Raw genomic sequence first — 16,312 nt, forward strand, 5'->3', positions numbered from 1 at the left:
AATATTAGTGCTGAGATATTGAACCTTTAATATCAGCATATGCAAATCAGGAATGAGCTCCATGTGAGGTAATTACCCGCAAGGCTGTGCATCAGTAGTCTGAATATTTTTTAGGCCTACAGAGTGGTAGGGGGTTCACCCTTTTCAGCTGGATTTCCATTGGCTGCAGGAATTTTTTTTGTTTTGGTTTTATCTTATGCGAACTGGGTTTTCCCTCACAAACCTGCCATCAGCTTCACACTGGTGGTGAGTTAATTTCCACTTTACAGTTCTACTTTAACCTTCTTAGCTCAGCTCGGGGTAAGCCGCCGCGGAGGATATCTCAGCCCCTGGTGGGGCGATTCGCCCCATTTAAAGTGCTGTATGCGCAGCTAGCAGTTTGCTAGCCGCGCCTACAGCTTGATCGCCGCCGCTGCATGGCGATCGCCCGCACACAGCGGCGGAAGAGGCCCCCCCCCCCCCACCGCCAGAGCCCTGCGCTGCCGGGACCAATGACTTTCGGGCCATGCTAAGGGCTGGATCAGAGGCGTCTGAAGTCAGGACGTCGGCTGACGTCCATGACGTCATTCCGATCGTCGCCATGGAGACAGGAAAAGCCAAACGGGAACGCGTTATATACGCTTTCCGCTGTTTGCTATTGATGCCGGCGACGATCGTACTAGAGGGACACATGCGCCCGCTAGTGTTGTTTCATGTAGCTACCACTCTGGTAGCTTTACATGAAACAAAAAAAAATGTATTTCTGCCTATTTGGCAGAATTAATTAACCGCCAGGAGGGTTAAAGGATACCTGACACAAGGCCAAACTACCTAAGGTAAACTCTATTCATGCTGGAGCCACCTACCACCTGTGCATTGTCTGTTCTTCTTGTTATCCCTCCTGGTCCCAGTAATCACTCCCTGACTGAAAATTTGACTTTAGTCAAAAGTCCGTTTTTTTCATGAAGTTATTTAAGGGGAATGAATTTGGCAGGGAAGTGGTGGAGATGGGAGGGTGATAGGTGGGAATATCACAGCAAGTCTGAAAGTTTGACTTGGTCCAAAAGTTAGATTTTTTTCAAGAAAAATTACGGGACCTGACAATGCACAGAGGTATCTGGGTCCAACATGGACATACCAGATAGCTTTGCCTGGGGACAGGTGTGCTTAAAACAAAACGAGACGAATATAAACTTATGAGATAATGAATTGTATGTGTACTACTAAGAAATAGAACATTAGTAGCAAAAAAAAAAGTCTCATTGTTTTTTAGTATAGGAAGAGTTAAAGAAAACTTCAGTTGCTATCTATGCAAAAGAGCATCTCTGAGCTATTTGACCCAATTTGGATGAAATACAGTCCTGTTTGTTGAAGCACATAAACAGCTAAGAAACAGTATGGGAGACAGCATTAGATAAGGTTTTACTGCTGGACAGTTCAAAGAGTCATTAGCTCTGCTCTGTTTTATAGCTTTAAATAAATAGTGTGGGTTGTAAATGGCAAATATGACAGAATGATGCAGTGTTATAAAAAAAAAAAAAATCTGTACAAATGAAAATAAAAATATGAGACTGTTCTTTGCTACTAATGTTTCATTTATTATCCATACTACTGTATGCAAAATGCCTCCCGCTCTGGTGTGCACCACCCCATTGAAATACATTACCCAAGCGTATCCGCTTGACTTGTAATATTCACACTGTCTGTCCTTGTATTGTTTTTGTTTGCATTTGTTAAGCAACTGCCAAGACAAATTCCTTGTAGGTGCAAACTTACTTGGCGAAATAAAAGTGATTCTGATTCTGATTTATAATATCATACTTTTTTTTTTTTTGCTTCAGGTCAGCTTTAAAGTGGCATTACTATAACAACTTTGCCACATACTAATACAATCTCTTTGGTTGTGATTTAAAGTGGAATATAACCCAGAATTTCTTCTTTGCTCTAATAGATTATTCTCAGTATATTATATACAACCAGCATTATTTTTTTTACTAGAACATCATTCAAAGGGTTAAACACAGGCTTTAGAAGCTTCAGTTCCTGCACAGCCTGGGAATGTTAAACAATGTAATCTTGTGTTTACTTAAATGTATCAAGTGTGGAATGTGACACATTCTCTGACTGTGCAGGAGCTGGAGGACACAGAGAGAGAGTCAAACCATGTCTGCCGAAATGAATGAATGAATAAAACCAGTTATTAATAAAATGCAAAGTCAGCTATAAAGCAAAAAGCTGTACTTTTTAGGAAGCTATAATTTATAAATGAATAATACTTATGCACAAAAGCAAATATGATAACCATATGGCATATAAAAAGTAGGTAAACATGTTTTTATTGAATTTAATGTCAGGGGTTTAAACCACTTTAATGATTTTCTATTTTTATTGCTATTATCATTTTTTTCTTCTCTCTTATCTTTCCTTTTGTAGGAAATATCTTAAGTCACTGTTACATCATTTACAAGTATAAAAATAATAGTAATGTGATAGAACAGGAATGTGCAGTGCTGTAATGGAGCAGCTGCTTTGGGAAACACCTTTCACTGAAGATTAGTAGAGTATATGGTTTTTCTCATGGGAATTCCCAATACTGTACCAAGTTATAATGCAATGCTGGATTATTTTGAAGGAGACATCTGAATCACAACTTAGCCAGCTCACCGAGGCTTTGTATGCTTTATAACTGCAAGTTCTCTTCCAATAAGGAGCTTGTATTTTTTTCCCTTTCTTGGGTTGACTGTGCTTGAGAATGTCTGACCTCAATGCTTCCTGCACTATTTATAATGCTGTGTAGACACTAACGACAGTCTGGAATTGCATATGCCTTATTTATTGACTGCAAATACTAACCTTTCCATTCCAGCGGTGTTTGGAATTAGTTCTGGCTGCCTCGTGCTTTTAACTTTTAGTGCGCTCTACTGCATACATTTATTCAGACTGTTAAAACTGTCATAGATCTGGTGGTCAAGACTCATTTTGCTGACTTCCAGATAATCCTGTTTTGAATTATTTAGTTACAGGATAAGGGATGTATAATGCTTGTCGTATTATTTGATTTCGTGTTAGGTCTAGGCTGCATGGCAGATTCAGTCACTTGCAGTCTATCTATAGTGGGGAATAGCTCTAATGTAGCAATTATTGCAGTGAAGGGCTTCTAGGAAGTATCTTCAGTCACAAAGACAGTGCTGACACACACCTCATAATTGTGAAACCGCAAAACACACATCCAGGAGATCTTCTTTGTAACATAGGCACATTACTGTCTCCACAGTCTCTTGTTTGTTACGGCAATCGATCTCTCTCTCTCTCTCTCTCTCTCTCTCTCTCTCTCTCTCTCTCTCTCTCTCCCCACACACACACTCACACACTCTCTCTCTCTCTCTCTCTCTCTCTCTCTCTCTCTCCCCACACACTCTCTCTCTCTCTCTCTCTCTCTCTCCACACACACACTCACACACTCTCTATCTATCTCTCTCTCCACACACACACTCACACACTCTCTATCTATCTATCTATCTATCTATCTATCTATCTATCTATCTATCTCTCTCTCTCTCCACACACACACTCACACACACACTATCTATCTCTCTCTCACCCTCAGATATATCTATAGAGAAGCACCACAGTGCAGAATGAATGCCCTGAAAGTCCTTTTACAGTAGTTAAAACAAGCTGCATAATGTTCCATGAGTAGTTGTCCATTCTACTTAATAATTGCAAATGCACTGCAGTATATAGCCACAATTGACTTATTAGGTCTACTTTAAAGGACACCTGACCTGAGAAGGATATGGAGGCTTCCATGTTCATTTTAAACAATACCAGTTGCCTGGTAGTCGTCACTGTGCAGGCACAGAACACTCCCGGCCCCGGCAGCACGACAGGGGTGACTCAGCCAGGCTATCGGCCCTCCAGGGCGCAGGACAGGAGCCACCCCGGGAGAAGGCGAGGGACTGAGCGGTAGAATGCACAGTAATAAACCAAAATTCTGGCAGAATGCCCTTTGGACAGATGAAAGAAAACTGAAGCTTTTTTGGCTTGCTGTATCATGAGCACTATGTCCTCAGAAATAAAATTAAGCTTTCAAGAAGAGAACACCGCACCTACTGTGAAACATGGCGGAAGCTCAGTTATGTTTTGGAGCTGCTTTACATCTGGCACGGGTTGAATATGTGAAGTGAAATCTAAAACTATCCAGACATTCTGGTGTGAAATGAAATTGCTCAATCTTGGACAGCGTTGTCTCAGCCTGAGGTCATGCATCCGCCAACAGGCGAATGTACCAAAACGTACAGGTAGAAGCACCCAAAAATGGCTAAGAACTAGTCATTGGATTATCTATGAGCATACGTATATGTATGCTGCCATGTATGGTCTGATGATCACTGGAAACCGGAACCAGCCTTTCGCGCTCCACGCAGTATAACATATACTGCTATGGTGGCGCCTAGTTTTGGCACTGAGCACCGTGCTCCGAAACCACCTACTTTGCTCGAGGAGCTTTGATTTGAACCTTATCCAACATCTCTGGAAGGAACTGAAACACAGTGTAGAGAAAGTACTCTACAAAACTGACTGAGTTGGAGTAGTTTGCTTAGGTACAGTGGCTTAATGACCTTTTCGGCAGATGCAGAAGTGTCATTGGGGTCAGCACTAAAAGATTGGGGTAAGCTTTAGTGCCCTGTGCACAAATTACAATTAGGGACTGGAGCTTGCAGGGTTTACCTCACAGTGCATTATGACTAAGCTCTGGCTGAGCTCAGTGACTGCAGTTGCTTTACATGGTTCTGGATGTGTTCATCCCCACGAAAAGCAAAAAAAAATTGCATAGTCTCCCCTCCAAGAGGCCTGCCCCCCATTACCTTTGAGGGTGTGGTTTTGAAAATGGTGAATCAACAAAGCTCTTTCCCCACCACTATTCGGCAGGGAAGTGTGGGAAACCTCTGCATAGACTCCCCACGCTGTCCTCCAAACCACCGCCGGGACCCTCCTGAAGACCACAACCACGTTCCTCTTCATAGACAAGCGCAGCCGTGCTACACCTGGGTGAGTATGGCCACACCTATGCAGTAGAATGAAGCAAAACATGAACGGACACCCATCACCAACACCTAACTGGTCTTTTAATATATTGCCAGTGTCTGACCTGAATTTCCAATCCCTGGAAGTCATCAGTACCGCCTTCCTGACCATCATTGATAAGAATATTGGATAGCTATATGATTCAACACTTAGTTTATCACATTATGACATTGCCAAAATAGCATAGGGATATTTTACTGCCAAAATTATTTACAGAGGGCATTGATCCACACATCAGTCTCTATTCACAAAACAGTTTATAATCAACTCATGCAACCTTAGTCCTATAAGCACAAGTTTCAGAAATGCCAGTTGAAATCAGCCATGAGTGTAATTGAGAATGTGAGGGATGAAGAATAGCATGCATTATAGTCGGCTCTTTTTGTTTACTCTTGTGGACTTTCAGAGCAGTACTGAGAACATCTACCTGTCTGCTACAAACCGGAAGAAATGTTTTTATAAACTTTTGACAATGGCTTATGCAAGGCACTTGGAAACCCACACAGATAATGAGAACACATAGCCTATACCAGAATTAAACGTGGAATTGCATGGTAGCAGTGCTGACTTTTCTCTTCCTCAATGTTTATTACATTGAAGAACTGACACAGATTTTATTTCAATGAGAAGTTGTATAATTTGGCGTTTGGCTCTTTTTGCCTCCCTGTGCATGCTTCCCTTTATATAGTAACCACTGCACTTACTAAAGCCAACCTAACCGACTGTTCACCCCAGCCTGATGACTCCCAGAGCAAGTTAATATTGCTGACCTCTATTTATATGAATGTTCTGTGTATAAAGAAGTTCAAAAAACATTTCCTGTCACTCTGAGTAATATCTGTCCATTGTCAGATTCTTCAATCCGATCAGGGTTTCTTAAAGGACAACTGATCTGAGAGGGCTATGGAGGCTGCCATATTTATTTCATTTTAAATAATGCACATTGCTTTGCTGTCCTGCTGATCCTCTGCCTCTAATACTTTTAGCCAAAGAACCTGAACAAAACATGCAAAGCAGATGTTTGACTTACGTTTGACTACATTTTACGCATGCTTATTTCAGGTGTATGATTCAGACATTACTGCCGCCAAAGAGATCAGCCAGACTGCCAGGCAACTGGTATTGTTTAAAAGGGAATAAATATGGCACCCTCCATATCCCTCTCAGGTCAGTTATCCTTTAAACCCCTTATCAAATCCATCAGTAATTCATGATTTGTAGACATTCGTGTAGTAAGTTTACAAAACATCCATCATTGGTGAGACATTAAAGACAGGTTTGGAAATGACTCAGTTGCCTTCTTTCTACACAACCGCAACATGTTAAGCTAGTTAAGTGTGATATAATTATACAGTTTTTGCTTTTAAAGGGCAACTCCACTATATATTTCAGTTGGTATCCATGCTTTAGCAGTCCAGTATTACTTTTCAAACAGACATGATGCTGGACATTCTTGTTTTCTCTTATTTTTTTACCAATCAGTCCACTGGACGAACCTGACACCATAACTTGGCTTGATCATGCAAATGTCGCATCACTATTTTGCTCTGTAAAGGCCACCATACTTGGGATAAAAATTGGGCTGTGGAGTTGGAGTCGAAACAGTTTTGAGTATCTGGAGTCGGAGTCCGTAGTTTCATGACCTGAGGCGTTGAATGATTTTTGTCCCAACTCCACAGCCCTGGCAAGTATTAGACAGGAGTCAGAGTTGAGTGATTCGGAGCAATTTTGAGTACTTGGAGTTGGTGGTTTCATAAACTTCGGAATCAGATGATTTTTGTACCAACTACCCAACTCTGACTAAAAATTCCGATTGTTGTATCTTGCCATGGACGTTACCAAAATAAAATAATGGCAATATTTGATTCAGTATACTAACAAACATGCACAACTGAAATATATGTTTCATTGAGTGGAGTTTACCTTTCAAAAACTGAGTTATGTTCTTTTTACTGTATTGTTTGCTGACTCTTGTTTTCTGTTTATTCTCAGAAATGGAAGATGCCCCAGTGCTGCCTCGTGCTCCACGGCCAAGACATTATTCTCAAAGTGAAGAGACTCCAACTGAAACTTTCGGACCCATTCACGAGGAGGGTTCAACACTGCCTCGCAGTAGCAGTACATCTGACATCGTGGGGCCCTTTGCAGCTGAGAGACTGAAAGGTGCAGTTCCTGTTGCTGACCATCCCTCCCCTCAGACTTCGGATCCCCTTTGTGCTAACACACACAGTCAGGAATCACCCCTGACACAGGCCAATGGCAGTATATACGATCACCTTTGCCAGTTGGCTGGATCAGCTGGATTGACGTATGCAGACATTGAGCAGGGCTGGTGTGAGGATTTAGAAGGAGCAGATATTTTGCCACGTTTAAGGGCATATTTAAAAGAGCAAGAGGAAAGTGTAGAAAAATGCAAGGTGTTGTGTACTTCTGTGGATCACAAAACAGAGAATCTTTCTGAATCAGAATTATGTTTTAAAGGAGATCTTCATTCATTTTTTTACGAGGGTCAGGCTCATGTTCATTCACACCCACACCAGAATGAGAGTAGTGCAATGTTAGAAGGGCACATTCCTAAAAAAGCAGGGGCTCTGAAGGTACCTGGTAGGTCTAGGGATGTCCATGTGAGAATTCAGGCTGATGGGGAAATCATTGACAGTGATAAACCTGACATGGAACAAGGGGACCGGAAAAGAGGCTTCTCTAGACAGCAAGCCACGGAGGAAGATGAAGGCTGTGAATTACCATCTTGTCAGTCTCACCAATCCTCGGGCGGTGAACATGGGGCCAACATAAAGCACCTGTGTGAGTCTGTGTCACACAAGGCCAAAGCAATGCGCCGGAAACGCAGCAGCGTACAGGTCACCTTCCGACCAAGCACCGAGGCAGTGCTCTTCTACAATTCCATGGAGAACAAAGATGCCCCTTGGAAGGCTAGGCTGCGGAAGTTAAGTGGCTTAAGTTCAACCTCTTCCGTTGTAGAACCAGGAAAGCCAACAGCATTTGCAGCCATGGGGGCAATGAGATTAGCGTCAGGAGTTAGCCAGACAGGTAGTGATCATACTGACATACCCTATCTTCCATCTCATGTGCAGAAGGAATCTGGCCGCACGAGGCCGAGGTCTAGCAGTCAAGAGAGAGCACCTTCTCATGCTTCTTTAGGAGGCGTGTATAAAACTGTTGTTCATGCTCTCTCAAAACCTAAGGCCAGCGTGTCCCTGCAGAAGCAGCAAAGGACGGCAGCCGAGGCACCACTGAAGGACCTGTACGGTCATGTTATGGGCTATTTTGGAAGGAAGGCAGCAGGTGAGATCTTTGAGACCTGGGTTCATTCCCAGAACACATGCAGAGATGCAACACCCGTTTGGCTTTGTATTGCAGATGAAAAACCCCAGCTGCCAGCAATCAGGAGCTTCTTTTGGGATAACTTGCTGCTTGTTCCTCACCCAATGCCTCGTTGAGACCCTACTTGGGATCTTTGCATGTTGTCTCCCTTGTGGCTGATATAACCCTCCTCAAAGTGTCACCCCCTTACATTTTTCAACAACTCTGCTTTCTTTACTAACCCCCTCCCTGTGAGATGAGTACTGCTAATTCATGGCTATTGTGTCTTGTTTCTTAATGGCCAGGGATCACGTGTGTTCAGTGTTTTGTCCTTCAGTCATTTGTATTGTCACCAGTAACTTTTCAGATACAGAATGAATGGCAATCATTTCATTCTCGGTTAGAGGTCGTAATTGGCTCATAATCACATTGCTTAACTGTTTTGTCACCTGTGTTTTTTGTGTCATGTTTTCAAATGTTTGTAGCGAATGCCTTCACAATTGACACATGCCTGGCATAGGACAGTTGTACAAGCAGCATTGATAGCATCCAGTGGGAAATTGTGAGCTTCTTGAACAAGACACGGTGGGGAAGGGTTATCAAGTAATCTAGTGACAAAATCTGGTACCGATTCAAAGTATTCCTTGACTTTGTGACCTCCATGCAATCTAGTGTGACTGTTTTGGGAAGTTTTTTTGTTTTAATAAATTAAGTCATGCCGGTTATGAGATAAAATGCTGCAGCAGGTTTGTTGGAGCAGCAATTCTGTCTAGGATAGGATCCATCTTCATTTCTTCCATAGCCAGACTAATTCTTAGTAGGGATGATCACAGATATGAAAATTGTTCCGAGTCGTTGCAAATTTATGCAAACTTTTATGCAAATGTCTGCTGCTTGAAAATGGACCAGTCAATGTAAACCTGGGTTTTAAATTGATTGGTCCATTTTCAAACTGCATACATTTGCATAAAAATTAGCATAATTTCAGAACAATTTGCCTCATTGATCATCCCTAGTTCTTAGATGTGTCAGATAGAAGCACTCCTTTTTGAAGCAGGGCCAAATTTCCCATAAGGCACTGTAGGCACTTGCCTACAAGTGCCTGATGATGGAAAGATGGCTCCCTCCCCTCCTTGAGTCCCTCCCTCCTTCCTGTCCCAAGTGGAGCATAAATGAAAGGTTACTCATCCAGCCCTTGGCATTCCTCTGACAAGATCTCCCTTCAGTCAGGGGCACCTCTAGCTACTTAGTATTAGGTAGCTAGAGATTCACTAAGTATTAGGGGACACCTGTGGCTACCTACTCTCGGCAGGGAAAGTAAGGGAGAAGTGACAGCGGGCCGTGTTAGTGGAGGGCAAAGGGTAGATTGCCAGAACATCTGTCCCTATAGGCTCCTGTGATGTAAATCTGGGCCTGTTTTGGAGCATAAACTCAAATGGATTTGCTTTATCACTTGATGAAATGTCTTCAGAGTCTTACCTACAGATGTATGGGAACTGTTGAGGTCCTTCATATATTCTCACTGTCTATTTATGTACTATTGCAATATTGCTAGAAAGGCCCACATAATATTTCTGTCTAGCAATAGTAGTAAGCTATTGAATTGTCCACATTCCTTGCATGCATTACTACATTCAAATGTAGCACTTTTATGCTTGACAGATGGTTGCCTAGAGCAAGCATTGCCTTGATAAAGGGACCCGACGTGGTTCCGAAATGTTGGCTTGAAGTTTTATATGGAAAAATAAAAAAATGATATAGGGTGTGCCAGCTTCTGCATATACATGTTCTACAGGAGTGTCATCCCCTTTTTACTCTACTGCAGCACTTCAGAGATACAAGAAGGTTTGATCCCATAGTGAATGCAAGACAATCCATTCGCTGAAGGCTGTCTCAATCCCTCCGTTAGTGCTGCTCTTATATTTTTTTGTTTTTGAAAACAGAGTTAACGATGTAATACCCCTACTCTTGTCAATAGTGAAGCAGTATTGGCACATATTTTGGGACATGAAACTAGAATGATACAAAGAGATGGCTTATTATACTGCCAGCCATAGTGCAGAGTGAGTGGCAGAAAGCATAGCAAGGGAAATCATTTATAGTACTGGTACTACTGCTGTATGAGAGACTCCGTTTTGCTTCTCAAACAGACGAAGAATTGCACACCACTGTGGAGGTGCAGGACCACAAACGTAATCGGCAACAAATCCAGATGGTCCACACATTCACTGTAGACCAAGTCCACTTTTATTCAACGATCGTGACACAGTTCCATTCCGTTGTTGACAAAGGGGACCCCCCCTCCCCCCCGGGCCCCGAAATGAATCGTTGGTCTATGGAATGGAACTGTGTCACAATCATTGAATAAAAGCGGACTTGGTCTACAGCGAGTGTGCGGACCTTCTGCATTTGTTGCGGATTTCGTTTTGCTTCTGGCACTTATTTAAAGCCGAACTAAACCCAAAATTGAAGTCAAGATCTGAAAACACGTTTTTAGTGTGAATTATATTCATTACTTTTGGGACTGCATTTTCTCATGCAAAAAAATTGTTTTATATCTGTGCTGACCTGCAGCGGTTTGTCTATACAGATGCGAGACCCCTCCTGTTCAGAAAGGGGGGTGTTGAAATTCTGTTTCCTGTGAACAACAAGTCTACAGCAGGCAGTGCCTTAATACTGAGTGACCCATGCTCCTACCATTCTCTTGTCACTCCCTTTTCCCACCATCTTTAGTCACGGTTTCTATTGGGATGTTTTGAAATATAGTGTGGCCTCTTATTTTTTTCCACTGTCTGGGTTATATGGCTACTCCTGATTAGCCTACCCATCCTTTGAATCTACATGGTCACTTCTGATTGGCCTATCCATCCTCTGAATCTACAGAGGCATGTAAGCTATCTGTAATACAATTAGCAAGTACATTTGCCCAACACTTTGCTTCTATGCCCTGGCAGGTACATTTGACTCATGGAGAATGTTATCTACAATTTTGCTTTTATAACTTTGTTTGTAAATCATATTGACTGGTATTAGGAATTTTGTTTAAATTTTGGGTTTGGTTGTGCTTTAAGTGCATTATAGTAAAGGTGTGTTGTTTTTAAACATTTACTTCAATAAATCACCTGCGCTATTGGTGCGTTTATGTGTGGTCATCATCACTGCAGCATTTGTGGCGCCGGTGTTCGCTCTTATGTGTGTGAGGGGGCTATGGAGGCTGACTTTTTTTTTTCTTTTAGACAATGCACATTTCATGGCTGTCCTGCTGATCACCTGCCTCTAATACTCTTAGCCATAGACCCTGAACAAGCATGCAGATCAGGTGCTCCGGCCCAAGTCTGACCAGTTTAGCCAAATGCTTGTTTCAGGTGTGTGATTCAGACAATACTGTAGCCAAATTGATCAGTAGGACTGCCAGGCAATTAGTATTATTTAAAGGACAACTATAACCTCCTAAAACAATAAGGTTAGATACTCAGCTGAGAGGAGGGAGGGCTCTGGATCCCTTAGACCAGTCCTGATCCTCTCTGCGGTCCCTCGTTCCACCGCCAGGCCCCCTTTCAAATCTCCTGCCGACTGCGTCTTCAGGTCTCCGAGTACTTCTAAAGATGAGCGGCTCCGTATTGCGCACGCGAGTTGATGCTCACGCATGCACAGTCTCTTGTCTTCGGAAGTACTCTGAGACTCGAGTACTTCCGGGGCCTTTTGAGACCTAAAGCCATGAGAGGAAGGGTTAGGCTCTTTTTTTGGGGGGGGAGTGGGGGGGGGGGTTTACAGTTGTCCTTAAAAGAATATAAATATGTGTACCACCACATGCTTCTCATGTCAGGCTTCCTTCAGGCTTAAATAGAATAGGACTGCTGGTTACAGTGTAATATAGAATAATTGCAACAAATATGAACAGTATGACGGTATTAACACACACACACACACACACACACACACACACACACACACACACACACACACACACACACACACACACACACACACACACACACACACACACACACACACACACACACACACACACACACACACACACACACACACACACACACACACACACACACACACACACACACACACACACACACACACACACACACACACGGATCATTGTACTAGTTTGCTGTGTGAAGACCAAGTGCTGGCATTTGCTTTCAGTGTTTCCTCGTGTATTACAGTTTGTTTGTCTCTGTGGGAATGCTGGTATCTGGGAATAAACAGTCTGATTTATTTTTAGTAATCTCTGCCTGTAATCTGCTTTCCTGAGAAAATGGTCCTCTTCAAAGTATATTTTTCCATCATGATGTGCATTTGCACTGAAGATATTCCCCTCTAATATATAGAGTATGCAATCAAGACTTCAGATTTAAAGAGGAAGTGTTGCGTAAATCTTAAATTGTAAAACGCATACAAATAAGAAGTACATTTCTTCCAGAGTAAATGAGCCATAAATTACTTTTCTCCTATGTTGCTGTCACTTACAGTAGGTAGTAGAAATCTGACATTACCGACAGGTTTTGGGCTAGTCCACCTCTCCATAGGGGATTCTCAGCATGGCCTTTATTCTTTATAAGGACATTCCCTGAAAAAGATTTACATAAAGAAGCTGGCCAGCCTCCCTTCTCGCTGCACACTATTTTGGCAGTTGTACGGAGCAACGGCCATTCACTCAGTGCTTTTAAAAATAAAGAAAACCTTGAGAACCCTCCTATGAGAAGAGGGCTAGTCCAAAATCTGTCAGTAATGTCAGATTTCTACAACTTACTGTAAGTGATAGCAACATAGGAGAAAGGTAATTTATGGCTCATTTTACTCGATTTTCGCGAAAGCTCGTCTTTAAATAATAGTAAAAATTGTTTGAACAAGCACTATGCAATGTTATCAAGACTAGATAAAGTGGTAAAACAAATCCAATGGTGAAATATAAGACAAATATCATTTATATTGCTTTTTTCCTGGCTGACTCAAAGTGCTTAAGCTCCAGCAACTAGGGCACACTCAGTAGGCAGTAGCAGTGTAAGGGAGTCTAGTTCAAGGCCTCCTTACTGAATAGGTCGCTTACTAAACAGGAAGAGCTGAGGTTCAAACCCAGGTCGCCTGTGTCAGAGGCAGAGCCCTTAACCATGACAGTATAAATATAAGAATGCAATGTAAAATGTAAGCATAAACTGAACTTCAACAGTACAATAAAAAACATAGTTGTTATAGTGTGTGGGATTTTGCTCCACAAGATTAGCTTTTAAGGCAGCTATAATCCCTTATATGGCAAATGATCACTCTCTTCCTAATAGGAAATTGATCAAGTAGTTAATGATTTTTTTTTATATATATATATAATTGGTGGGACTTCACCTCCAAGTCACATGAAGCCAGCATATAGACCTTACAACTTTAATAATACATTGTGATCCCACATATCCATAGCTATGATGGCCAGCCTCAGAGTTTTGACAAGATCAGTCTCATTCTGTGGGTGCTATTACATTGTACACAAATAATTATAGCATCTATTGTAGGCAGGGCCGGGCAGAGACGTGGGAGGCTCCAGGCTCAGGGCGCGGTGTAGGAGGGGGGCGCACAACTCACTCAGCTATCATTCCCCTATTGTATTTGAAGCAGAGAGAAAGAAGAAAAGGGGATACATGGCAGTGACTGCAAGCCAGATAACTGGAGATTAAGGTGTTGGATGATTGAGGGGCGCACTTTGGTGTCTTAGCCTTGGGTGCTGGAGAATCTTGTCCCAGCTCTGATTGTAGCACACATCTATATGGACAAGAACTTCAAAGTGAATTTAGCTGAGGGCCTACAGCCTTGAACCTCACGGGATGCAGCTAACATCAGGGGGAAGCCACCAGAAGAATCCAGGAAATGGGAAATCCTGTACAGGCTTTCTATTGGCCCACATCAATGGTGCAATGGAGAGCCTTGGGAGAAGCTTCAGAGATACCTTTTGCTGGAGCTGCGTGCCAGATAAGTGTCTGTGGTTTCCAGCACTGTTGGTGGATGTCTGTGAGGAGGTGAGGGTCTTCAATCAAAGTTAACAAGAGACCCCTGAGAACTACTTTACTTGGGACAGACCATAAGACTCAGATTATGGATTGATACACACACACACACACACACACACACACACACACACACACACACACACACACACACACACACACACACACACACACACACACACACACACACACTTTCAGGGTACCGGTGTGTTTACACGTTTAACTATTTCTGGAAATGGATAAGAGGTGCTAATGTTAAAAGGGGTTTCAAGATTCCACTATTAGTCTTCCCCATAGTATTGCCTCTGTCTCCTTCTGTACACTGGAGAGGAGTCCTTTGCCTTGACAGTGATGCTTTTTTTTTAAAAATGTTAATGACAATGGTAATCGTGTAGTCAGGTGAATTGTGAAAGGGACATTTATGCTGATCACCTCATCTTCTATACCAGGGGTCAGGAACCTTCTTGGCTGAGAGAGCCATAAACGCCACAAATTTTAAAATGTAATTCCGTGAGAGCCATACAATGTGTTTCAAACTGGATCGATAAGGTTCACATTCCTGTTGCCATGGTGATGTGTATACAGTTGATCCGCCGGGTAACGGAAGTATCAGACACGTCTTCAGCTTCTCTTGGGTTTCAGCAACATCAGCAATTTCCCTGAGGAGCCAGACAGGAGAAACACCGACTAACAGCTTGTACAATTAGCTAGCTGACTTGGGGGTTGATTCACTGTGTAGGACGAGATCCCTGCACTTTGGCTCAATAGGCTGCCTGTCAAGTGACAGACAGCCTATTGGCCCAATCAAAGTGTGTCTGGGTCTCGTCCTACAAAGTCACTGGACCTGACAGGGACCATAGTGGGACAATTGGAGCAGCTGTAAGTTAGTAGTGCATGCTACAGCAGTAGCGTGCCTACTTTGAAAATGTTACTTGCACTGCCACACTAAGCTGCGCTACTTGAGCAGTGTAGCTTAGTGAATCAACCTCTACTGATTTGTATGTGAGACAGATGCAGCCATCAAAAGAGCCACATCTGGCTCCCGAGCCATAGGTTCCCTACCCCTGTTCTATACGGACGGCTGGAGATAGGATTAGACAATACACAGTAATATATCATGCAGTCAGCACAAATACTGCATGTGTGAGATGAGGCTAAAAAGAATTTTTTTTTCTACTTATGAATAATATTAAGAGGGGTTATGAGCATTTTGGAGCATTACTGCTGTCAGTGCTTCCACTGGAGTGATTTTGCTTTAATACCTTTCCTTGGAAGCTTCACAGGCTTAAAACCCATCTAAAAGTAAGACAGGAGGAGTACAGTGTGTATAGTGAGAAGGACAGGTGGCCTGTTCTCTACTTCCCCCCCATGGCTGTGACTTTGGAGTTCTGACTGTGGCTTTTTTCACACAGCCAGGCAGTGCCATCTATCCATAGACTGACACTAGGCAGCACATTAGCGCATGTACCACCCAGTGTTACTATATGGGGAGTCTTTACCAACTGGAAGCTGTCTGATCACCAAGTTCCAGAGAGTGGAGTGGAGCAGGCCACACCCCACTACACCTCAGAAAGTCACTGATCTATGAGGCGGCACAGCCAGAGTAGGGCTATACTATACTCATGATGATAATTATGTAGAGTGTTGTTATTCATTTATTCTTCAGCTTGTAGAGCCGCATTCCATGCCTGGAGGCACCTTCTCCAACACCCAAATTACTCAGACAACTAGAACTCGCTTACTTACCAGTTAGGGCCCATGCGTTTCAATCCAATTAATAAAAGGCAAGAATTTGCCGATTGCAAGGATGCCAGCCTAGTAATGTTAACTGCAGCGCTATGTTCCCATTAGTGCGATCTGATTCTCTGCGATTAGCAAACATACTGTATGCTGTATCACTCCCGATCAGT

At 42.7% G+C, this 16,312-nt stretch overlaps 1 protein-coding gene across 8 annotated transcripts in view; it reads left to right on the top strand.

The window, feature by feature from the left end:
• RALGAPA1 (Ral GTPase activating protein catalytic subunit alpha 1) overlaps nt 1–16,312 on the top strand; it is a 335,676-nt gene that overhangs the window by 126,228 nt on the left and 193,136 nt on the right. For 4 of the 8 annotated variants that reach the window (XM_068254033.1, XM_068254034.1, XM_068254035.1 and 1 more), the window contains one exon: nt 7,060–7,230. The exons of 1 other annotated variant lie outside the window; for it this stretch is intronic. In XM_068254033.1, the coding sequence (XP_068110134.1) occupies nt 7,060–7,230 (171 nt within the window). Of the gene's footprint in view, nt 1–7,059; nt 8,374–16,312 lie in introns of all 8 variants that reach the window. 3 more of the 8 variants (XM_068254030.1, XM_068254031.1, XM_068254032.1) reach the window with 1 other exon arrangement.

The sequence above is a fragment of the Hyperolius riggenbachi genome, chromosome 9 (assembly GCF_040937935.1).
Source record: "Hyperolius riggenbachi isolate aHypRig1 chromosome 9, aHypRig1.pri, whole genome shotgun sequence".
Taxonomy (NCBI): Eukaryota; Metazoa; Chordata; class Amphibia; order Anura; family Hyperoliidae; genus Hyperolius; species Hyperolius riggenbachi.